This window comes from Thermobia domestica, chromosome 2 (genome assembly GCF_964235325.1).
Source record: "Thermobia domestica chromosome 2, izTheDome1.hap1.1, whole genome shotgun sequence".
Taxonomy (NCBI): Eukaryota; Metazoa; Arthropoda; class Insecta; order Zygentoma; family Lepismatidae; genus Thermobia; species Thermobia domestica.
Genome location: NC_137455.1, coordinates 267,186,122 through 267,212,808, shown reverse-complemented (window position 1 = coordinate 267,212,808; position 26,687 = coordinate 267,186,122). Strand labels below are relative to the sequence as shown.

The window sequence follows — 26,687 nt, the reverse complement described above, 5'->3', positions numbered from 1 at the left end:
TTCTGACTGTTTATATAGGGGGCGGCATGTTAATAGCATTCATACATTACGTTATTGTATTACACGAGTCAATTTATGCTATGAACGCTGCCGCACCCTATATAAACATTCAGAATCTTTAAGAACTTGAAATGCGCATTTTGCTGAGAAGCTAGGTCAAGATCTAGATATTATAGGTATCATCTCATAGTGGAAAGAAGGGAATGCGGGAAAACGATAGAACCCATGGAAAATACTCGCACTCGCACACGGGTTTGTCCACCACAAAATATTAATAGTAGTCAGAATTGGGTAATATTCAGTTTTATCTATACTACTATGTAAGGGAGAAGTGGGTGACTCATCATCATCCAAGCCATACTACTATAGATATTATTGTGAATTTTGAGGGAATACTACTTTGTGACGCAAGTAAGGGATAAGTAAGAATTTTTGGAAATATCTATTTCTAATGACGTAAAGAGAGGTTCAAATTTCGCTCAAGAATAGTATATCTTACGAATCACTGACATTAGAAAGGTGTGGAACTCGGCATATGAACTCTTCATTTCTAATAAAGGAATACATGTTTCATAGTTTTCGAAAATTCAGCTCCAAAGAGGGAAAAGGGGACAATTATAAAATACTCAAATTTTCCTTTCTTGAATCAGAATGTACTGAATGGAGGATTTGCTTAAGTTGGAGATCTGAAACTCATTATATAGACCTTAAATTCAAAATAACGAAACACCTACGAGATTTCAACGTTTCTGAAAATTCCGCTTGTAAGGAAAAAAAGAAATTGAAATTCCTTTACTTATTCACTAAGTGGCGCATGTAAGGATTTACTTAACCTAGAGATGTAAAATTAAATATATAAATTCTTTATAATATATATAAAATTAAATATATAAATATATAAATTCCTCGTCACTTACTGATCACCGTTCACTGTTTCAGTGTTTCTTCCAACCGGCTGAAATACATGATAAAAGATTACAACAAATTGCATTTTATGTCTCCACTGTTCAAATTAAGTGCAGGTCTCTCTTTATGAATATAGTAGGTTTCTTTACTCTACGTTCTGTCATTGTTTTTGCTATCTCTCTACCAAGTATGAATTATCAATATTGTGGTTATTCTTTATGAGGTGTGCTGCCAATCCGGACAGATACTGTGGATTACAGGACTTTGATGTACAAATGTGCTTGGAAATTCTCGTATAAATATTCCTCTTCGTTTTACCTATGTATGTTTTGTTATATTTACACTTAGCGTGATAAATACCGCTACACTGTTGAGGATCAGTGAAAATATACTTTAAAATTTGTTAGATATTTCTGTATTGATCTAGTGGGGAACTTCTGAAACCTTGATATGTTTCTGTAATATCTTCTTAATCTTTGCAGAGATGTGTAGAACCAGAGGAGTACCAATCCATTTGCCAGCTCAACATCTGTTGTTTGTTGATGGTGAGGACTGGCGATCTCCTTTTTTACTGCTTGTACCATTTCAGTAATAAAGATTTTTGACCTCCATTTTCTTGTCCAATTTTCATTAAATACTGGATTTCCTGATTGAGATTAACAGGGAAGTCTGAAAGTAAAAGAGATCTCCTAAAAAAATTTCCAAACATTCAGTTTTCGAAGCCATGAGTGTGATGATTTGAAATGAATACTTTGTGTCAGCAGGTTTGCGATATACAAACAAATTTATTAGAATGTCTTTTGACAAAAACGTCAAGGAAATTAAGAGCTCCATTTTCTTCAAGTTCCATAGTAAACTTAATCCTAGAAAGTATCTGATTGAATTCATCAAATAAATCCTTTAAATTTTGAGAATCTTTGATAGAATCAAGGTGTCATTGGCATACCGAAAACATCTGATGTGAGGAGATTTTTGGAAGAATGTTGGTTTTTCAAAGATGTCCAATACCAAACTTTCAAATTTCAATTATGAAAAATTAGTCTATTTAGAATGTGGGAGGAAACGGAAGAATCGCTAGAAAATTCACAGACACGATGTTGTTCTATACAAAAATAGAGTTCTAAAAGTTGGCGTTCGTCTCATCGTGATATAGCAGCTGCTCGAAAAGGTCAGAAATGTAATGCTGAAATTAATATGTATGGTGGCATATGTTGCTAGTAACACATTATCTTGAATATTTCCTCCTAAGACAGGCACTATCAAATCTTTTAGAAGATGATTTTATTCGCAAAAGAATATATCTACAAATAAAGAAATGCAAATTACAGACATAAATCTTCTATTTTGCAAGAGAAAAATGAACATTAAATAGTAAATTAACACTGCAGAGAAGTTTGCTTAGGGAAAATAAATATATACATTATCATAATTTTGTACAACAATTTCAACTTTTACTACATAATTAAAGACAACTATGAAATTAATATATAGACTGCGAGGTAAAACAAGGATTTTCAATCTTAAATACAAAAGAAAAAAACATTTATGGCCAAGATGACTATCTACATAGAAACTTGTTTGTATATATGTATATGTATATAAAATGGACAATTACAATAACAAGAAAATAAAAATACTTAATAAATTAAAGATAGAACCAGATTGCGTCAATACACACACATGCTAATTAAAATAAAGACACAGCTATACAATAATTTTATCATTTAGTACTATCATAATTTGAAAATTAAGACGATAAACGAATAATAATAATAAAAAACTATATAGTACATCATATACAGAGAATCTTTAGCTATAGAAATTAAGCAATAATTATTGGCTGCTTTCTTTTCAGACAATTTGTCTGCAAGTGATTGTGTAATGTTTTGCGTAACTAAAGATTAGTTACTCTTTCATTTGTTTAACAGCGATTTTCTCTGAATCAATTTCTAATCTTCCACAATGTGAATTACCACGTATTACTTTAATGTCGAAATTTTAGATATTCTTCAGCTAGTAATATTGCACAATTTTTTTACCATATTTTCATTTGTTATACATAATTACATACAAATATTAAAACGTAATGATGTTTAAAGTATAAAATGCTATTTTAATATATTAAAGACAAATGTAAATTTATTTATTTTTTATCTCACAATACCCAGTAACAACAGGACTGCAAAATACATAATTGTATGAAGTCTAGACATAGCACAAATAATACTGATAAAAATATTAGGGGTTGATTCTCTAGCTTTCGGAAACTTTGTACAAAAATTACTTCTAAAATGTCATTGTCATCTAATTGTTTATATTGCTTATCTTTGAAACTACTACAAAATTACATCTAGTCAATCGCGGTGATAAATCATTGAAATACGAGTGACATAAGTTATAATGTATATTTACGTTGCATATCGAATACGTATTATTCGATATTCAGTAATTTCTCTATCATTATTCGAAGAAAGTGTTTGAACAGTTATTCGTTAGTTCGGATTTTAACATCGTTAATTTCGACTATTACATAAATAAACTGTGGGTAATCTTAATGCAAGATGATAAATTATTTTAGAGAAAAAGATAAGAATTTAATTGACACCTAAGAAATGTCACTAAAGTTTTAAAACAAAATAAGAAGCTTTGGTTAGTTATTGGGAAGATAGCCTTAAGAATTTATTAAGGTTTCATTTTTCTAACTTAGTTTGTTATCTTTACTAGTTATGACATTCATATATTGCAATACTATTTCTTACGTTTTTATGTTAAGACTAGGAAAACATTTTTCTTTTTCTTAACATTCAATGTAACCAGATTTAATAAGAGGTCCTTATTTTCAAAATTGAAGTTAGATAATAATCACTGATATGGCACAATAGACACTTACTCTTCTTTCTTACGTCCAAACTGACTTGGTTTGATCATAGTCGAATTTCAATATTTAATAAAATGATGCTTCAAAATAGAATATTCTCCAGTTATACAGACCTTGATTTGAAGTTGCAGTATTCGATATGTAAATCACAATATGTCTTAACACGCATTATAAAACATTTTAAGTAAACACACTACATCATATTGTATTCTGTTATGTTGTTCTGTCAAGAGGAATAATTCACCAAAATAAAATGTCAGGTAAATTGGCATTTACACTGCTCCAAGACACAGTATGTTTTTATATCTCCTTGGTACACGTAGCTTATTTACAGCACTCTCAGAGCAATAGGAGTTAATTACACACGTGTTCTTCCGTGCTGTATCCACACACATCACATACCACGTTGCAACACCAAACAAACTGGCATTTACACTTCTCCTTCACATATACGACCCTCGTTTGATAGCCTCGACCACAGCACAGCAAGCTGCAACCATCCACTCCCATACTTGTCTTATTGCAGACCCGGCCTCGAGTTCCAAGTACTCTTAATCTTGGAAAAACAAAACAAAAAAGTTGTATTTAACATTATACTTAGAGCATATTAATCTATGATCCTTAATATGTTTAATTCTAGCATGAACCTATTTTATATTCTATTACAGATTTATCATCACTTCTGATATAACAGTGTTCCATAATACTGAAGCCGCGATATGAACTGATATGACCTAGTTACAGAAACAACAAGGCTTTTGTTTGTGCCACGTATTATCTCTTGTTTCATAAATACATGCACAAAGAACCCAGATCTTTGTAATAAACCCAGATTTATTTCCTTATAACTTCTTCCATAATCTTGAAATATTTATCTATTTTAGAACAAATTATTTCACTAATTAGACTAATTACACTGATAATAAAATAACGATCTCAAGGTAATAACTAGGTTGTACTAAATCACTGTTTCACTTAAAAAATATCGGAAATAATAAAAACTGTACAATTAAAAAAATGTCAAGTATTAGCTGAAAATCTGACCATCAATTACAATCTAGTGATTACATTAGAGTTCTATCTATAATATTGTAACTTTTGTAATATTGACATTTCTAGAATATATACAGTACATTCAGATTGAATATTCTAATCATTTTGGTTTCGAACTGCAATTCTTTGGTGAACAGAAAGTTGTTAGTCTTTTACCTATCTATCATGAAAAACTTGGATAGGACTACCGAATTCGTGGAATAATCATTAGTTGCGACGAATAAGAAGAACATAACCAGATATAATATTTAGGTTGAGCCCTATAGTTTAAATATAGCCACGCCAGACAAAAAGTTAGTCATCCATAGTTGAATATATTGTAATATCTTACATGTGGTTATATTTGTAAATATCAACAGATGCTTTTTATTTATAAACACGACCACGTGTTCTTTTACTACAAGCTATTACATGAAGCAGACGACAGAAATCATCGTCACCAGCGCCACCACTGCTCAGAAGAGAGTATAAAACTCTAGGCATCGTTTCAATCGACATCAGTTTCCACTGGTCAGCTCCCTTTTCTTAGCTTGCCTGGAGCTTTGACACCACCTGCCCACTAATCTTGCCAGGAGCTTTGTGGGAACTCAACCATTCTCTTAGCTTGTGTGGAGCTTTGAGTGAATCCTAACCGCAATCACCTAATTTATTTTTAACTTTATGGTTTTCCTTCCCGACTAGCTTGCCTGGAGCTTTCCGGAACTTCAACCTCTCCTTGCTTGCTTGGAACACTGAGAATCCTCAACGATCTCCACTGAGCATGCCTTGAGCTTTGTGGGAATCCTTTCCTTGGCTGCCTGAGCTTTGGGGCACCTATTTCCCCCAACTACTTAGTGGCTTTTGTATTGGTCTTAGGACCATACTTCTAATGATTCTGTCTTACATTGTTTTATAAAAACTTTTATAATAAAGAGGTTGGGCAAGAGAACCGAAATCCGTGTGTAAACTGCTCTATCTTTTATCTTAACAAGGTAATTTTACAATATCTAATACCGAGTAATTGTATCTGACTTGGATGCTGTTTAAATAGACCTCACGAGTCATTGCAGATATGACAATGTAAATCCATTCCCTCATCAATTCTATTTACGTAAACCACTTGGAAACCTATTTCTACAATTCGCCTTCTTGCTGCAAATAATCCCACAAACTTTCAATTTTATTTAAATCTGGTCATTTTGAAGACTAGCCAAGATGTGACAGGGTACCTGAAGATTTAACAAACCATGTACTACGGATGGCCAAAAATTTTCGTATCCAGATATCCCGGACCCAACGAGATCCGGATCCGGTACTGAGATAAACTGTGATCCAGATCTGAGAACGGACCACGGATCCAAGTTCAGATCCTAGATCTGAATCCAGGTCCGGATTCGAGGTCCGGGTCTCAGATCTGGATTAGAGTTCGCACGTAGTAGACTGCTTAGTGCTACAGGTAAAGCACTTTTAAGGTAAGTAGGAATATGATATGTGTGGACTGTGGATCAATATTTGTTAATTCACGTAGTTCATCTAATAGCTCACGCATTTCCTCGTGACTATATGTTGTTAGTGTTCGTGCCTCCCGTCGGAGAAAGGAAGCTGTGTTTAATATTCGCGATCGGAGTGCATATGCTCAGCAGGGTGGCCACTCACCTGGAAAACCGGGAAAAGTCAGGGAATTTTTTAATTCTGGAAAAGTCAGGGAATTTTGATGAAAAACATGGAATTTTTACTCGGGAGAAAATTTACGTTCTGCTGTGTTCCTAGCCATTTGGCCGGTTTATTTATATACAAAATAGCTTTGGTCGCTGGGGGCTTCGCCCCCAGATTTCTTCTTCCTTCCAGGTTTCGTTTATCTAGCTCTGCTGGTTTGGGCTGCGCATACTTTCTTCATATTCTTTTGTCATTTAGTGCTGCCCATGAGTTGAGCTGGAGCAAAATCGGGACCATTTTGTAATTAACACACTTGTTTAGTTCGATGGCTGCTTGATTTCCAGAATTCGCTCGGGGCTGCGCCCCTGCATCCCGTTTTGGTGGTCACGTGATTAATATAAAGGCTGAACGATAGTTGAGTATTTCTGCCGGAAGAGTTCCGAATGTGTGTCGAATTCCACAAAATGTGTGGAATTTTGGTTAATGCGTGTATTTCTATGTGGAATCAAAAACTGTGTGGATTCCACATGCATTTGTACTCAGTGGCGGCAGTACTTTTTGCGCCACACGATTAATTGGCCATGCTTTTTTTTACAGATATTTGACCTTTGACCACCAATTTGAAGTAATGGCATTCCCCTCCCCCTAGGTTTTACACCCAATTCCGCTACTATATGTACTATTGTTCTAAAAAAAATATATCAGCTTCAAACAAAATTTTCTGATTTCTTAAAAGCACATTTTAATAGTGCTCATTTACTTCAGTTCCGTTGTTTTGTTACACAATATTTCCCATCTATGTCGACCTGTTCCCCGGTTGGATAACCACCGCACGCCACTGCTGGCACGACAAAACCTTTGGGACCCGGGCCTACCTAAAGTTGTTAATGCCGGCTTTCTAGACCGAAGTCCGCTACTTCTTAATACAGGTAGCTCCATAATTGTCCTCTCCATTCATTTGTGACGTCAAAGAACGATAGCATAACCTTGTACTACAATATGACAGTGGTTGCTAAGAAGCACACCTGGTGAAGGTATTGTATATTTGTTGTTAAATCCGGAGAAATATTTGATTGCAAATTAACGAATAATAAGTAGATAATGAGTAGAACAGTTTCTTGATTTGAATTTTGCAATTTTAAACCGATTTTATGTAAATTCTGTAATGGTGTTTTTCGAAGAAAATAAATTTAAGAATTATTGACTACTTATTTTTTAAACATATATTTGTTTAAAAAAGAAATGAAAATTTCAGTCAAGGGAGTTGAAGATTGTCGCAGGGTGCGGGCTCCACCTCCATTGGCCATTACCTAGCTATGGGCCTGGATCAAAATACCATGTTTTCGAGTAATTCTTTTTCTTAACACATGGACATCTTTGCCGTATAACTCACATCATTTGTGTTTAATAATGGTTTACGGGTTTGCAGGGCCGGCAACAGGGGAGGGGGAATAGGGGACAAATGCCCGGGGGCCTGGAATCACAAAAGAATAATTAAAAGCAATAATTTTACTGGAATTTAGGGGTTCGTGTCCCTGAGTTGCCCAAGGTTCCTATATATACCAATTTTAGATATCTCTAGAAATTTTCTGGAAAACCGGGAAAATTTCTGGAAAAGTCAGGGAAAAGTCAGGGAATTTTGAAATTCCAAATGAGTGGCCACCCTGTCCAGTTACACGTTAAACTGTAAGTACACGTGTCATATAGGTTTGGTACTAAAAAGAAAAGAAACAAGAAACGTCAAGCTGAAATGCAAACATTACCAAACAACGTTAGGTTAATACCAAAAAGCTTGTGCTCCCGTCAGATATTGTATTCGAAACAATACGAGGCGAAAAGTAGAGTGGATATTTAATTTCAAGACATGGTAATAAAAAAAAAAGAAATATAAGCATTAGGTGTAAGTTCAGTATTATATCAATATAGTAACTACATATTCTGATGTTGAATATCTTGAAGTTAAATACAGATATTTAAGTTATTAGTTGACATAACTCCGGCTAACATAAAGTACACAATTTCTTGTTCGCATGTATCTTATTACATATTGTAGATTACAAAACCCAACAGCAAACCATTTATTTCATAAATCTGATTCTTATTGAAAGCTGTACAAAAAATACCAAAAGTAATCTTACTCGAACTTTAGTTTTACCCACGAGAAACGAAAAATCATATTTATGATACACACATTATTTACCTTCATATAATGTCTTAAAAATTAACTTTCTAATGTATCAGTTAGAGAACATAACCTATTTTTCTGATATGGGGACACGGTGGCTCAGTGGTAGAGCGCTCACCTCTTGTTCCAGGGATCTCTGGTTCGGTCCAAGGCCAAGAGAGTTCATACTGAACGACATCGTGTTCGTGGGTTTTCTCGGGTTTCTCCCGTTTCGTCACACATTCTAATTCCACCATTTTTTCATCACCCACCTGCAGTTTCATTCATCTGCTTTAACCCTCGTAGTACAACCGAGGAGCGTTATACTATATATATATATATAGGTATTCTGCCCTTACTGGCAGGTCACTTGCAGCAGCTGAGAAGCTTCCATGCTCCACGGTTCTCCACTAACCTCTTCGTCTTCACGTATGATCTTTCTGTTTTTACATCATCCATTAATTGTATTCTCCTTCGCCCTCTGCCTCTCTTTCCCGCCACCATACCCTCTAGGACGTCCCTCATGATACAATTTCTTCTTAGGCAATGTCCCAACCAGCTTCTCTTCCTCTTCTTAACAATATCTAAAAGTATTCTTTTCTTCCCCACCATTTCTAACACCCGCTCGACCCAACTAATTCTTTCCATCCTTCTCCACACCCACATTTCGAATGCTTCCAGGCGTTTTTCATCACTTTCACGTAATGTCCACGTTTCCGCCCCATACAGTACAACACTTCACACGAAGCATTTTATGAGTCTTTTTCTCAACTATTTATTCAAGGTCCCACAAAACAGACTTTTCTTCCTCCTAAAAGCTTCTTTCGCCATTCCTATCCTTGCTTTTATTTCACGTTCGCACTTCATTTCATTACTAGGAATACTATCCAGATATCGAAAACTATTCACTTGTTCTATTTGCTCTCCCCCCCACTTTTATATTTGACACAGACCTCTTCATTCCAATCACCATGGATTTTGTCCTTCTAACATTTATTTTCATCCCATATTCTTCAAATCCCATCCTCAGGTTTTCTAACATTTTATTGATTCCCTTTTCAGATTCTGCAACAAGCGCCATATCGTCTGCAAATCTTATGCATCTAATCATTCTACCTCCTATCGAAATGCCGTCATCATCATGTAAACTCTTTTTCACTATCTCTTCTAGATAGACATTAAATAGTGTTGGCGAGAAGCAGCATCCTTATCGAACTCCCCTTCCAATTGCTCTCTCTTCCGTCACCCGTTCTTCGTCTATCCTAACACTTACTTGGTGGTTCATGTATAAGTTTCTTATGAGTCTTCGATCTTTCCATTCCAACCCTATCTTCTTTAGAACTCCCAACAACAATTCCCAATTCACGCAGTCAAAAGCCTTTTCTAGATCGATAAACACAACATACACCTCTTTCACTTTTTCTATAAATCTTTCACCGATCGCCCTTAATAATCCAATAGCATCTCTTGTGCCCTTAACTCTTCTGAACCCGAACTGCTCCTCCTCAACTTCTTCATTTGTTCTTCCATGTAACCTTCTGTTCAGTATTCGAAGCAAAATTTTAGCTGCATGAGATATGAGACTAATAGTTCTATAATCTCTTTGGGTTCGATTTCTTAGCCATCGGTATCATGATCGTCTTCAGGAAGTCTTTTGGCCAGTCCCCTGTCTCATGTATTTCATTGCATAGTCGGAACAATTCTTTCTTTCCCTTGTCTCCTACATTTTTAATGAATTTGATTGGTATATTATCTATCCCGGTTGCCTTTCCCTTCCTAATCTCGGATATACCCTTTTCAAACTCATCCCGAAGAATACTAAATCCTTTATCATCCTCGCCTACTTCATTTTTTACTCTCATATAAGTCTTCCACGCATTCTTTCCATCTTTCTATGGCCTCATTTCTGTCGCTGACTATCTTCCCATTTTTATTTTCTACTGCCATCGTAATACACCCTTGTTTCCTCCGAAATTCCACAGATTTCACCTCCTTATACATTTCCTCATATTTCCCAACTCTTTCTAATTCTTCTATGTCCTCGCACTTTCTTTTGTAAAACTCTTCCCTCGTTCTTGTCTGTTTCTCTCCGTAACTCATTATTCAATTTTCTGTACATCTTTCTGTCCTCTTTTGTATCAACCTGTTTCCACGCCTTCCTTTCCTTCATTTTCTGCAACATCTGCTCTGTAACTCATGGTTTCTTAGCCGTTTTGTGTTCGCGGTAACCTACTGCTTTTTCTGCAGCCTGCTGTAAGCAAACTTTAATGTATTCCCACTATGCGTTACTATCTGCGCCTATTCTTTTCTGGTTTGAATAGTTTTCTTCGAATTTTTCAACGAAAAGTTTTCTTATTACCTCGTTTTTTCAACTTTTCAGTATTCAACACTTTGTTGCCTACTTTTCTTCTATCTATTTAATATATTTTTCAGTTGAATATCTGCTTCGGCCACCACAAGATTATGATCAGAGAAAATATCAGCCCCAGGAAGGGTCTTTGCGTTTTTAAGCTATTCCTATACCTGTCCTGAATCATAACATAGTCTATCTGATATCTTCCACCGTCTATTGGTGATTTCCATGTATATCTTCTTCTCTTGTGCTGATTGAACCAAGTGTTCCCAATTACTAGTGAATTCTGTCTACAGAAATTCACTAGTCCATTTCCCCTTTCATTTCTTTCGCCTAAACCATATTTGCCTACGATACTAGCTTCCTGTTTTTCTGCCACAACTGCATTGAAATCTCCCATTACAATTACGCATACACCCCTCTACCCCCTATCTATAATATATTCTATTTTCTCATAATTTTCGTCTACTTCTAAAGTTGGATGCGAAGTAGTCGGTGAATATGTCTGTATCACCACTAGATCCTTCGTTTTCCCTTTAAGTCTTAACATCATAACTCTATCATCAATAAATTATACTTTCACTACCTTCTTTAAACGCTTTCCAAGAATTATTCCTACGCCATTATGACAGCCATTTTCATTACCTGAGTAAAACATTTTATACCCTTCGCTGTTCAACATCCCATTACCTTCCCATCTAACTTCACAAACTCCTACCAAATCTAGGTTATTTTATGTCATTTCTGCTTTAATATTTTCTAATTTTCCTCCCTGTAACATAATACGTACGTTCCATATCCCTATCCTAAACCTTTTGCTCTTCCCTGTTTTTCTTTCTCTATCTCTGTTTCCCCATTATTACTTTTTCGTCCAATAGTCCTTCCCAAGCCATCCCCCTCCCGGAAATCCGAATGGGGGATATTTTACCTCCGGAACTATATTTTGACTTGCGAAAGAGCATTGTACATATGTCCTCTTTTTGCTGCCAGCAAACTAGGGGAAATAGAGTGGTGGTTACCCGTTGCCTTCCACCCCGAAGTATCCCAACCGTTAAAGTCACTCTGACCACGTCTGGACTAAATGTCCAAGTTGCCGTACCAATCACTATGATTTCCGCCATAGGAAAGGACATTAAATGTCATGCAACTTTTAGAGGACAAACTTTGTCATATCCTTTCCCATTTAGCCGCTAGAGGCGTTGTTGCAGACTTGTATCTGACTACCCGTAGCAGGACCTTATCTCAGCTAATAATGCATATAGAGCCGTCAAACAAACAATTGAACTACCAAATCGTATGTGTACAATACAATAAAAATAGTAGCGACACCAGTGGCGTATCGTGAATATCTCCAACGGGGGTCATCTGCAAAATTTGACATGAAAACAGGGGTTGGTTGTGCCTCCATTGAAACAAGCGCACAATGGGAGAAACGTCGAGAGGAAACACGTTGTCATATTTCTTCCTCGTTGGCAACAACACGATCGCATTACTAGGTGAAAGTCAGATGGTGCGAGGGTATCCCCAGTCACACCAGGTGAATGCCGGGAGGGTACTGCAAACCATGCCCTGGCAAATAATCGCCTACACCTTTGCAGGAATAACTAGGGTCCTAAGCCAAGGGGAGCCCAGACCCACAATGACGTAGACGCGCAATGTATCTTGTGTGCATATGTACAATATGAAATATCTCCCAAATCCGAAAGGAAGTGTTGTGGGCTTATTTGTCGTTGTTTTGAACAGTACACTCATTTATCGTTGCCAATGATTATGTGGTGGTACTCTTGTAGATCCAGTAGCTAACACGTACATGACCTTGCTCAAGACATAGTCTATGCGGCCTCGAACAGGTGATTGCTACTATGTCAGACAGAGGGTAGAAGGAGCGATGCTGTAGTCAAAACAGGTAACACAAGCGTCTAGAGTCCTAGAGTGATTAACCTCTGCAGTGAGTTAAAGTGGTCCGTGTACTGGACAAGGTGTCGTGCATTGAGTTCTTCTACCCCTGTGGATTACAAGCTCGTGACGGGACAAAACTTTCACAAGAGTGAAACCTCTTTTATTGTGTTGATGTTTGAGTAATTGTAGTAGGAAGTGTCGGTAGCAAATAACATTCATGCGGTATACGAATTTGGAGACATTCGGAATGCTCATGATTTTAGGAGAATGCCGGGAAAATTATAGCGCTGCATCTCAATTATTCGCTGAACGCTATCCACAGCGACAAGGTATTTCCCACAATCTGCTGCGGATATTAGCAGCACGATTGCGGAAGACAAGCAACATGCGTGGACGCCATGGTGTCCGGAGAAGAGTCGTACAAAATGAAGACGTTGCCATTGATGTACTTGTCACTATTGCAGTAAATCCTCATGTATCTTTGCGGCAAATCGCACGAGATCGTGGTATCAGTGAAGGTAGTGTCCTGCGTATTCTGTGGAAATCACATTTTTACCCATACCACCTCTCTTTGAATCAAGAACTAAGTGATGCGGATTGCAATTTACAGCTTCTGTTCTGCAACTGGGTGGTCAATCGCGTGAGAGAACATCTGAATTTCATTTACTTCATTTTATGGACTGATGAAGCGACATTCTGCAGTGATGGCAACTTGAATCTCCACAATGAACATTACTGGGCAGCGGAGAACCCTCACTGGATAAGAGAAGTCAATCGGCAACACCGATGGCGCATTAATGTGTGGGGTGGCATTGTAGGGACTCAGGTCATTGGGACATGGTTTTTTGCTGGTTATTTAACAGGTGCAATAGTTCGTGATTTCTTGCGACACCATCTACAACCGCTATTGGCAAAGTACCGCTTCATATACGTCAGACGCTGTGGTTTCAATTAGATTGCTGTCCAGCCCACAATGCTCCCATGTGTAGGGAAGAGCTAAATGTTCTATTTCCGCAACGCTGGATCGGAAGAGGTTCCAATCCACAGGTTCCTAAGCGGTCGCCCAACCTTACTTCTATGGACTATTTCTTCTGGGGTCGAATTAAGGATCTTGTGTATGTCAACCGACCAACTACAATTCGCAACATTCAAGACCGCATTACGACCGCATTCCGGACCATCGACGTGGCCGAGTTGGAAGCTGTTGCTCATAATTACGTACAACGAATAAATCGCTGTAATACTGTTCGGGGACATCACTTTGAACATTTGTGAAAGCCAGAGGCGTCGACTACACTCCGCAGAAGGTAAACTGATTCTTTACCTCTTTACTCATCTTTTTCCAATGGCTTGATTACAACGCCTCAGCTTTCTGTCCCCATGTTTTGTTCCATGTTTTGTTCCATCCTTTGGCAACACGACATTCGGTTCGTCTTTCTTCGTTGCAAACAATAGATTCTTCTTCCGTTTTATTATAGCATCGTACATTGTCCCTCATCATAGTTTTCCCCAGCCACTGCGCTTCCGTCGCAGCTATACGGAAACCACTCCTTTCAAATATTGCGTATGTCATTAGTTCCCTATTTAGAGCTTCATTCAACAGCAGCAAAGTCCTCTGCTTACTGTTAAAGTATGTATCCTCCCTCCGTCGTGGTCTCTTGCTGACGCCATTGTTGTCGCCACTTACACGGTGTGATTCCACGTATGTACAATTGTACGTCCTGTTCGTTACAGACCAGTATTTACTCTTCTCTTTGGTTTCGCATGCAGAAACCCTCGCATCATCTGACTTAGACATCGTAATGCGATCGTGTTGCTCAACGAGGAAGAAATATGACAACGTGTTTCCTCTCGATGTTTCCCCATTGTGCGCTTGTTTCAATGGAGGCACAACCAACCCCTGTTTTCACGTCAAATTTTGCAGATGACCCCCGTTGGAGATATTCACGATACGCCACTGGTGTCGCTACTATTTTTATTGCATTGTACACATACGATTTGGTAGTTCAATTGTTTGTTTGACGGCTCTATATGCATTATTAGCTGAGATAAAGGCCTGCTACGGGTAGTCAAATACAAGTCTGCAACAACGCCTCTAGCGGCTAAATGGGAAAGGATATGACAAAGTTTGTCCTCTAAAAGTTCCATGGCACTTAATGTCCTTTCGAACAATTCCAACAGTTATACCACTTTCCATTTCAAATTTTGAAGTTGCCCCCTGTTGGAGGTATTCACGAGACTCCACTGGTCTCGCTATTATTTTTATTGCATTCTACAGATACAATTTGGTAATGCAATTTTGTTTGAAGGCTCTACTTGCAATTTTAGCTGCGATATAGGCCTGGTACGTTCTTATTGAATCACCCTGTATATATATATATATATATATATATATATATATATATATATATATATATATATATACAGATGGTGATCAGAAAAATGGAAACACCTGTAGTTGGCAACACGTCAGATGTATGGGTTGGCAGTAGTGTCGTGGCGCCCGCAACACCGGACCGCTGGTGGTGGTGTATTAGGTCGGTCTCCATACTACGTCAGGCGCAGTGGAACAGCAGTGTCCAGTGGCTGCAGCAGACGGAGGTAGTGTAAAATGGGAGACCTCTCAGATTTTCAAAGAGGGCAAATTGTTGGTGCGAGGTTATGTGGAGTGAGTGTGACGGCAGTGTCTACTGTGTTAGGTGTGTCGCGTGGGACAGTGTCGAAGGTGATAACGGCCTACACAACACACGGGAAAACCACATCGGAGAAACGGAAGAAAATCATGAGTGACAGGTCACGCCGGGTATTAAAGCGCAAATCACGCAGAACCGTCATGCCACTGCGGAGCAAGTGACGGAGGAACTCAATTAGGACCTCCCTCACCCTGTTTCGACAATCACAGTCCGCCGCGAATTACATGACATGAACTTACGGGGTCGTGTTGCACGGGCCAAACCGCTCATCAGGGACCATAACGCTTTCGCACGCCGCAAATGATGCCGCGACCATGCAACTTGGACCGTTGAGGACTGGAAACGTGTGATATTGTCGGATGAGTCATCCTTCACCCTATTCCCAACCACGGGCCGTGTTTATGTGTGGAGAACGCCCAAAGAAGCTTATGATCTGCAGTGTCTCCGCCCAACTGTGAAACATGGCGGCGGCTCGGTGATGCTGTGGGCCACCATATCATGGTTTTCATTGGGTCCTGTGGTCACACTTAGCGGACGAATCACTGCCAACGATTATGTCGCAATTTTAGGAGACCACTTGCATCCTATGGTCCGGATGTTGTTCCCGGACAATGACACCATCTTCTAGGATGATAATGCACCCATTCACAGAGCTGCGGTTGTTGCAGCGTGTTTTGAGGAACATCGGGATGAAGTTCAACACCTCCCCTGGCCCGCCCAATCCCCAGATCTCAACATAATTGAACATTTGTGGTCCGTCTTGGAAACACGACTCCGGCGACGATTTCCACCTCCATCCTCTCTCACAGAACTGGCCAATGCCCTGCACGAGGAATGGTGTAAAATTCCACTTGCTACCATTCACGACCTCTATGCCACCATCCCACGTCGCATCAAGGCTGTTCTGAAGGCGAAAGGTGGCCCGACACCATATTAATCTGGTAAGTTGAATTTCGTTCAAGTTTTTCCATTTTTCTGATCACCATCTGTATATATATATATATATATATATATATATATATATATATATATATATATATATATAACAATAGTGCGAATTTATTTGAAATAGAGTTTACATGACTTGTATTTATGAAGTTTTATGATATTTTACTTAAAATAACTCGAGAAGAAGTTTAATTTTCACTCCTGTAAATACCTTTCATGATTGCTCTACAATAGCCTCATTTAATTTTAATTCATATAAATTTTTATTAATGTATCACAATTTTCTGTGCTGTCGGAATCCATCTTCAAGAATACTGACCATTAATCTCAGCATTGATAATGTTACATAAGGTGTTTTCTTGCTGTCTTTAGGTTGCATATAAATTTCTTTATTCCGGATTTATTTTATCGCTTAACTTTCATATCTCTTCTGATTTTCGAATATTTAAATCACGATTTTCTCCTTAAGGTCATTTAATAGGGGAGACTAGCCTAAAATGATATACTCAGATAAAATGACACGCCAAGGATTTCTCCACTCTGGTACAATCTGGAAGGCACACGCGTATGAAGTTTGGTGGAGAACTTGGCAACAGTGTTGGTGGAGTAATAGTTGCCATCTGGGAGAACTGCACGAGCTAGTGAGGAAAGTTTTCTGTAAAGTACGTATTAGAATTTTTTTTCTTAGGCATTTTGAAATAGTCTAGCTGCTTTTAAAGTAATTGTGTACAAAATATAATGCATGTGCGTTAAAACAGTGCTTGTCGAAAATATTTCAAGACATTTTTCGAAAGAAAGCATGCAACAGTTATTCTGTAATAAATGTTAATTTAACAAATTGTATCATTACGGCAAAATGACACATCAGCACTAGGCCTAAGACGACACAGTATGTCATTTTACCCAAACAAATGTAACCACTTTGCCGACAGAAAAAGAACTTTTGATCACAATAACAATGTAAATTTAATAAATGTAGATCTAACAATTTGATGTTTGACTCTTTAAATGTTTATCAGGAGTAGAGTTGTATGTTGCCTATTACAAACAATAACTTTTTATAATTAATTTAAAATAAATATATCTTTCAGTTTGAAAATATTCTATTACCATTGTATAATTGTTGTTTTTATCAGCAAGAGCACGGAATGAACATACTTACTGTATTCTGCGATATATATATATATAATACATTTATTGCTTTAGAAAAATAATGTGTATGTGTATAAATAATTGTAGAACACAGACAATACAAAAGTGTTTTTTAACATTTGGTGTCTATTTCTCTTGCAGAATGGTGGGCAAATACAAGAGAACCTCGACACGGCAGTCATGGGATGAAAATGCCATGGCGAATGCCATTCAAACTGTAAGAAAAGGAGAAATGGGGTGGCTGAAAGCATCCAAGACCTCAACATACCACAAGCAACTTTATGGCACCGTGCTCGAAATAAGAACAAAAGGGTAAGCGTTAATAGAAAGTATCTATAATTTTACAATGCTAATCAATATTGTATTAAGTCTTAATTCTTCGCATCTATAGCCTATGCCTCTTCAGAACTTGCAAATCTATCAGATTGTAAGTAAAGAAAATTAGTAGAACTCAACCTCTAGAACTGTGTTTTAAAAATGAGGGTTTAAAAACTGAAATTTGTAAAATAAAAAGTACGTCCTCTTTTGTAGAATGAAATCAGGACCTCTAAACTTAAGTATGTTCCATCTTCATACCATTAGTTAGGACGGCACATCATTTAGGCATACCCATGTGAATGTGATAGGCCTATGCAATTGAGAAACTGAAGGATAGCCTGCAGTTAGCCGTTATTGCATATTTAAACCTGAAGAATAGCCGTTATTGCACATTTAAGTATAATGTTACGGTAGACGAACAACGTGTGGCATATAATCGCTTCATATGACCGTTTTTTCAATATTACAAGCAGTTCGTTTGGTGTGGTTATCTCTTTAGGCCTAAATATATATGATGATTGGAGATATCAGAAATTGCCATATATGATAACGGTTTGCACAGCTAGAATTCCCAGTTTTGAAGACTTCTCCGGACATCTGCGTCATCTTTTGATTGTCTTAGGCCTACTTATTACATTTCATGAACTAGTACTGTTGACATATTCAGAGCCTTCATAGTCGAGTCAAAATACGGTTTGACCTGGGCAAAATTGCAACCTTTAGTTTTACACATGTATTTTGTTTAGGTACTTCACCTGATGAAAATATCCAAAATCCGACAAAATCGGACCACGGGAACACCCCCAAAAAACGGTTTCAAAATGGCGGACTATGGTTTTTCGAAGAAATCGTAGACCTTTACGTTGGCTGCTCTAGTAGCCCTCCTAATTGACACAGATACATGAATCATACCTCGTTGGAACGCTCATAGACCACAAATTCCAACGAAGTGACTTTTTTACCCATCATGCCTAACCCGTAGAAGAAGAAGAAGAAGAAAAGAAGAAAGTCGATCTTTTGTTTTTTTAAATTGATATTTTTTGGACGCTGGCAACACTGTACTTCCTCATACGCCGGCAGAAAAATTCCCACGCGTAGACAGGACATTGATAACAATAATATTAAAAAATGAAGTACGTAGGTTCAACAATAAGGGAGATAAAAATTCGGGACGGCGGACCAAGGATCGTCACTCTGTATATTTTTACTGTGGTCTAACTTCTGTTTCTTAGATCTAGCATCCTCCCTAATTGTCACAGAGACATGAAGAATACCGCGTTTTAAAGCTTATGGAACCCCCTTGACAACGACATATCGTCTGTGCCCCCTGTGCCCAACCTGTAGAAAAAGAAGAAGAAACCTTGAAAAAATTGGAAAAATCTACACTTTTACCTTTCTTGGGCTCTGGCAACCCTGATAGTCGTTCTACGCATGAAACTATCTTGTTTCTTTCTTTAAATCAAAGGTCGCTTTAATATACGTACTATACATAAAACAAAAATATTCTTGAGCAAAAGAATGGGAATAACGAAAGACTTTGGGAGGGAAATTACACATCTACATCGTCCTTGCCTACGCTAACACTGTCGTCACCATATTCATTTAAACAGTTAAAACATTCGGTTTCCTGGCACACACCACAAGCAATAGCAAATAGAAGGTCATACCATAATACAGTGTACAAGACAATTCGTTTTGTAGAAACATAACACCTATATGTAAAACAAAAATATTCTAAAGCAAAAGAATGGGAAGACGAAAACTTTGGGAGGCAAATTACAAATCTACATCGTCATCGCCTACGCTAACACTGTCGTCACCATATTCATTTAAACAGTTAAAACATTCAGTTTCTTGGCACACACCACAAGCAATAGCACATGGAAGGCCATGCTTTCTGCAAGTAGAATACGTTCTTTCACACCCGGTAGCACAATTGCAATGAACAATGGTGAGCAAATTCCATACCCATCAAACACGATGGTTGATGTGCCATATTTACGAACCGTATACTCAGCAAATGATGCAGCGATATTGTCGTACGAACTGCCTTTACACCATGGTAGTCTATGTAACTGAGATCCTCCGTCTAAGACACAGAATATTGTCTGGCTCCGTTTCCTCTAACTGTGTGGTCTGCTGCTTGCTGAACTCTAGTATCGCATGGGCCAGTGGGGCTTTGTCTGCCTTACGCATCATGCTGGGTGACTGAAATAAAGCTGGTGGGTAGGCACATAATTCATGCGCTAAGGTCTCCTCTAAAGATGTGCTGCCTGCATTAGCGACAACTAACAGTCTTTGAAACAAAAGATTCGAATCGACGGAGATATCGCTGCTGATTTTAACACTACTCGAGGATGCTAGATTTTTGACTATCTGCACATTTCCACTTCACAGTGAACAGGTCTTTGCCAGATAGTTTCTTCGCAAGCTCTTCCCCAACTGAAAATAAATTATGGACGTTGACCGAGGAATCCGCTGTGACGTCAGTGGCAATGTTTCTCAACAATTTGTCTCCGTCAAATGGTGAGATGGGCTGCAGTCGCGCAAGAATGCGACGTGTGTCACTGATATCACGTGACATTCTGGACGTTTCGGCTTCTTTATGTTGTTCGCTAGTGACATATTCTGTATGAGTAAGAGTTTGCATCGCCAGATTGTACTCGGAGTATGCTGGCATTGAGAGCACCCACAAAGATCGTTGCATCTCCGACATTCCACTCCCATGGATTAGACCTCCAGTGGATTTTAGCGATCTCATCAGAACCTGCTCTATGACTAGATCAGAGGACAACCCAGCCCAATAACGGTTGTTTCTTCTAATAACCCCGAACCCATTTTGAAAAACTTTCGTGAACTGTTGGATTAACCGATGGCAGCGTTAACATTGTTTGCAGGTACAAGCACGTCGACTTCAAATAATTGAAGTGTCCTGCTGCAGCGAACATGGGGATGTACTCTGCTATAGTGTCAAGGTGATCCTCCCAGCTTCCTGTTTTGGTCTGCTGCCACAAGTTTCCTTGCTGTAGCCAACATACGCTGGTATGCAAGCCACAACTGACTTGTTTTTGATGTGTTAATAAGTTCTGACTTTCGTTCTCCTTTTTTTTTTCTCGGGCTTCTTGAAGAAGAGGTGGAGCACTAGCTCCAGTTATAGTAATCTCACCCGACATCAGACTATGGTAGAGAGAGTACGCATCGTTGATAGTTCTGTGTGTTCCGTTATCGGTATCCAGGAAAACATTCTCCACAAGCAATGCACTTAATGCCAGGTCAACCATCATGTGCCACGGAAGGCTCTTGCTACGGACTTGCCACTTAATATATGTACAACCGAATTTTGTCCATAAACCTCATGCAAGATTTCACGTAAGCTTGAACCATCCATCAGGGAACCAATTGCTCCTAGAAGGTTCATCAGAGTGAGCCCAACAGGACAACCATGTCCTTAATACTGGTGTTATGTGTTCTGTCAAGCAGGATACTGAAGCTTTCCGAAACAGTGGTTGGTCTAAGGTGATGATTGGTGTGACTTTATATTTTCTCGCAAGATTATTCAGGTACACTAAAGTGGAATAGATGCATGACATATCAGATGAATGGAGGTCAATAATCTGTAAGCAGAGAATAGTGAATTTCCTTGGATGATGAAGAGATGGATCTGCGTGAATGGCCCGCATCATTCCTGACCAGTTTGGTGTGCGTGACGGAAAATGCCAGGAAAGTTTCCACAAAATATCCAGGGAGCTTACGTTCGGTGATGGTGCTGTTACCAGTTCACAGTTGACCTTTTCAAGAATAGCCCTGGCTTCAGTGTATGCATGAATGGAAACACTGGCAAGGGACTTCACATCAGCATCAGAGACGGGCTTCCGAAGAATGGTTAGACTGGTAGTAGTGGATGGAGTAATGGCCGCCAACATTCCCATACCATGGAATGTGCCTAAAGCACTCAGCGTTTGGAGATCATGGTCTACATTATCCGCTGCAAAGAGGAAAGTCTGGTCTGCTGACATTTCAACCACACGATTACCAAATGTACTTGCAGCACAGCGTTCAAACCACTGCACTTCCGGTATGAAGAGCAAAATCCCAGGTGATGCAGCGTGTCAATCAGGTGTTTCAATCGATAGTGGTGGTGCAGCTGCACAGCAACACTTAACTGCAGAGGAGCTAATATAGCTCTTGGTCTGGCTGCTTGCATCAAACACTGGCCAATCGATGCTATTTTGGTTTCATTGTCCTTTTCGGCAAAAAGTGTGGCACAGAATAGTTTAAGGCTAGGTGGAATGTACTGAAAGGATTCCTGAATGGTCAAGTCGCTGGGTGAAGGATATGTACCACTTCCAGTTTGTAGTTTGGATTTTATGTCGCTTTTGATCAGTCGAGCTACGGTTTCTATTATTCTATTTTTTCCTTTTCTTCAGCATATTCTCGTGGTAAATCACGATCTGCCGTGATTGTGATTGGTAGTTTCTCGCCAGTTTCTGTAATGAAGTTGTTTTTTCCACTGTCATTAGAAATTATAATTTTTTCACCGACGTACTCCATTCGTTGACACCTCATGCGTCTGTAATATGCAATGTGATCAGTCCCTTCAAGAAATGTGCCATTTTTGTAACAAGTTCTCCCACAGTTAGTTGCTCTTCATCGTGTTCTTCCAAATAACTACAGATGCGCTGAAATGCTCGGATTCTCTCATCATTTGTAGGTCGGCCAGCCCGGAATTTTTTGACGCTGACTGATTATTGGTTCAGTATTGTTGAGGAATTGCTTTACCTGTTCGAAAGTTGATACTACATGATCTGTGATAGACACAATCTGCTGCATGAAGATCAGATGAGAAGTACTCAATTCGACCTCGGACAGTTTGTGACCAGGTATCGTTTCGTTCATTGCAACACTTTAAAATGCTGTGTGGTAATGCTTGTGTTTTCACTAGCACATTTTCTGATTTCAACACGTGACGGTCATCAAATAAGACAGGCGTACCGCAAAACAGGCAGTCACTGTTGCTGTTGAAGGACCCATCCGACAAGCGAGTAACTTGTTTTTGAATCGGCGATTACGTTTTTTTTAGGGCAATCGCAATATACAGACTGTTCCATAATTCGTGTTATTTTCTACAGCGCTGGGAGAAGATGAAGTTTATACACTCTTAATGTAAAATTTGGCACTCTTATTGAAAAATGTCTGAATTTTTCGAATTTCTAAAGAAAATGAGAGAAAATTGCTGTTTAGCCCTCTTTTTAGGGGTGTAAACACGAAAGTTCATTTTCCTTATAGGAAATTCAATGTTAATTTTAGAAGCAGTTTTCTCCAATAATTATTCGTGAAGATTTTGGAGCAAATGAGTTGTATTTGTTACAAAATGCAAAAATACTCATTCACAAAGCTAGTAAAGCCGTCTCAATCATTATTTTGCGAAGGTCCCCCTTTTGGGGGGCAAGGGGCGTAAAAACGTGGTGGGTAATATGTTACCAAAATCCCAAAATTTATTTTCGGAATGCCAGTAAGCGTGAGATTAATCACAAATGTCACAGAATTAATGCTCCAATGTCCTTACATGTAAGAGTGACTGATAATGGTGCTACAGCCCCCTTTCAAAAATAAAAAAAATCATCATAAATATCCTTAGTAGGGACATACGAGAAGAAGGTATTTTTGTTAATTAATGTAAAATTTGGCGTCATTGTATCAACTGAGTATGCGTTTTTCAAATCTGGAATGTTATTTTGATAACGCACCGCCTTAGGGGGAAACAGGGGGCGAAGTTAGCCTAGTCGATGATGGATCTTTATAAAAATTCAAAATTTTGTTCCGGAAATACCAGTGAGCGTCAGATTTTTCATCACTGTCACAGAATTAATATTCTAATGCTCCTTGCATGTGCCAGTGACTTATATGGGGCTATAGCCCCCTTTCAAAAGTAAAAAAATCACCATAAATATCCTTAGTAGGGACATACGAGAAGAAGGTATTTTTTTTTAATTAATGTAAAACTAGGCGTCATTGTGTCAAAAGAGTATACGTTTTTCAAATCTGGAATGTTATTTTAATAACGCACCGCCTTATGGGGGCACAGGGGGCGAAACAATAAATGATGGATGTTTATAAAAAAATTCCAAATTTTATTCTGGAAGTGTGAATGAGTATTAGATAATCACAAATGATACAGAATTAATATTCCTATGCTCCTTGCATGTGCCAGTGATTGATGTAGTGCTACAGCCACCTTCCACAAATTACCAAAAATCACGATAAATATCCTTAACAGGGATATACCAGAAGAAGCTTTTTTTTTATTGGTCGATTAATCTGAAATTTGGCGTTATTGTAATAAAAAGTTATGTATTTTCCAAATCTGAAATGTTATTTTGGTAACAGGGGACAAAGGGCGCGGTTGGTAATTTTTGGCTTTGGAGGGCACAAGGCCGAAGTATAAAAATTCCAAATTTTATTTTGGTAGTGCCAATGAGCATTAAATTAATTGCAAGGCGCACAGAATTAATGCTCCTATGTTATTTCCATGTACAATCCGCAGCAAAGAACCTGCAACATGAGCATGTAATTTTATTGTGAAACTACGACTAACAGCACAGGGAATCAACATAACGTCTAAGTGGCATGAATCACGCCGGGAGAAACATCGGCGTCCTCCCCTTCACACTTATTGTGGAGCAAAAGACTTCGTCGTTTCACAATAAACATATATTACTCATGTTGCAGGTTTTTTGCTGCGGACTGTACCAGTGACTGATATTAGGCTACAATCCCCTTTCATAAAACAATAGAAATTCATGACGAATGTCCTTATACGCAAGGACCTACTGGCAGAAGGTAAATATTTTTCATTATTAAAGTGAAATTTGGCATTATTGTCGAAAATGTTTGTTTAGAAAAAGAGCTAAAGCGACAATATGATAATGGTCATGTGTTGATCTCTTTTAGTGGCGTCAACTCAAAATTTGATTGGCCTAACTGGAGTTTCAGTGTAAAATGCGGAAAGCAGTTTGCTCTATATTTATAGGAATTTGCTGTAAATTAGCAGTTTTAGGTAGAAAATACGATACCATTCCTCTTCTTCTTCCCTTTTCATCTATGATGGTACATGCGTTTCTAGTTTTATTACGCCAAACCTCCAAATTGGGGAAGATAGGCAGTAAGGAAAATTCAAACTTTTCGTTATTTCCCGTGAGCGTCAAAATATTTGGAAATATACCAAAATTAATGCTTAGAAGCTACCTCCATGTGCCAGCGACCACTTTAGTGATTCAATTCCCCCTTCCCGATCCCAAAATCATTTAAAGAACCACACCACTTTGTTTTATTATCCTCCATGCTTCTCTCTGGCCTATGCAGAATGCATGCTAAGAGATGTGTGTTTAAGAAGCACTGGAACTCGTCCGAATCATTTGTTGGCGTCCCACCGTAAGCTGTTTTTAAGCAATGTCAACAAACTTTTGTTTATAAAACACCCTCTAATTCCTGACTCAACTTCTTGTTCATGTGTGCTGACAACAGTTTCAGACCTTTTCTTATCCCGATACACCAACGATTTATGAGTTAACGTGTTGACAGTTCAATAGTATTTCGTGTCTGTAATCAACACCAGGGTTAGATTGACTTCTTCGGAAATGGACTTTACATAGTAGGTGAACCTCGGGGATAGACTGGCTTAATCATTTGATAATTACTTGTCGTTTCCAGTATACTTTAAGAGTGCATTCATACTGTAGTGTCCTTCGATCATGCAGTCTTTAACTCAGAATCAGCGTGCTAATGTAATTGAATGGTACATTTTATCAGAAAAATCTGCAAGAGCAACAAGATCCCGTATAGTTAAAGAACTCGGATTAAAAGTACACGATATGCAAATTCACCGTTTGTACACACAGTTCCGCAGCAATTGTTTTCACACTGCCCATCTTGCATCTAGAAAAAGTGCAGGAAGATCTCCAAGTGTATCTACAGAAGAAACAAAAAGACAGGTGTTGTTATCTGTTACTAGTTCACCGCGGAAATCCCTTGCTCGTCGAAGCTTAGGCTTAAATATTAAGAAAACTACGCTACAAAGAATTTTAAGAAACTTGAAGGTAAAACCTTACAAGGTCCGAATGGTTTCTGAATTGTGTGCAAGTGAATATGGTGATCGTGTTTATTTCTGTAACTGTTTATCGAGAAGTTAAATGAAAACCCTATGTTCTTATTTCAAGTGATGTTTTCCGTGAAGCAAAATTCTTCTTAAATGGTTCTGTGTCCTCATCACATGCAAAATATTGGTCATCGATACAGCCGAACGTGAGATCAGAAGTGTCAATGGACAAACGAGGAATAATGGTTTGGTGTGGTATAACTGCGACTGAGGTGATAGGACCTTTCTTTTTTGATGAAAACGTAACAACGTCATCATACCAAAAGCTACTAAGAGAAAAAGTATTTGCTGAACTTGGTCGTTTAAATTTAGATCAATGTGATGAATTATGGTTTATGCAAGATGGAGCGCCAGCGCATCGCTCAAATACGACTATAAATCTTTTGAGGGAGAAATTTGGGGAACGGATTATTTCTATGGAGTCAAGTGTCGAATGACCACCAAGAAGTCCGGATCTTACACCATGCGATTTTTTCTTGTGGGGATTCCTAAAACAAATTGTCTACCAAAAATCATGTAACAGTGTAGAGGAC

The 26,687-nt window shown here is 38.3% G+C and overlaps 1 protein-coding gene across 1 annotated transcript in view; it reads right to left on the bottom strand.

The window, feature by feature from the left end:
- Nucleotides 1-2,332: 2,332 nt before the first annotated feature.
- The window catches only part of LOC145678482 (protein Wnt-4-like), a 383,056-nt gene continuing 358,701 nt past the window's right edge, over nt 2,333-26,687 (bottom strand). Inside the window, exon 7 of the mRNA XM_081748665.1 lies at nt 2,333-4,340. Within this exon, the coding sequence (XP_081604791.1) occupies nt 4,139-4,340 (202 nt within the window). The 3' untranslated portion in view covers nt 2,333-4,138. The remainder of the gene's footprint in view (nt 4,341-26,687) is intronic.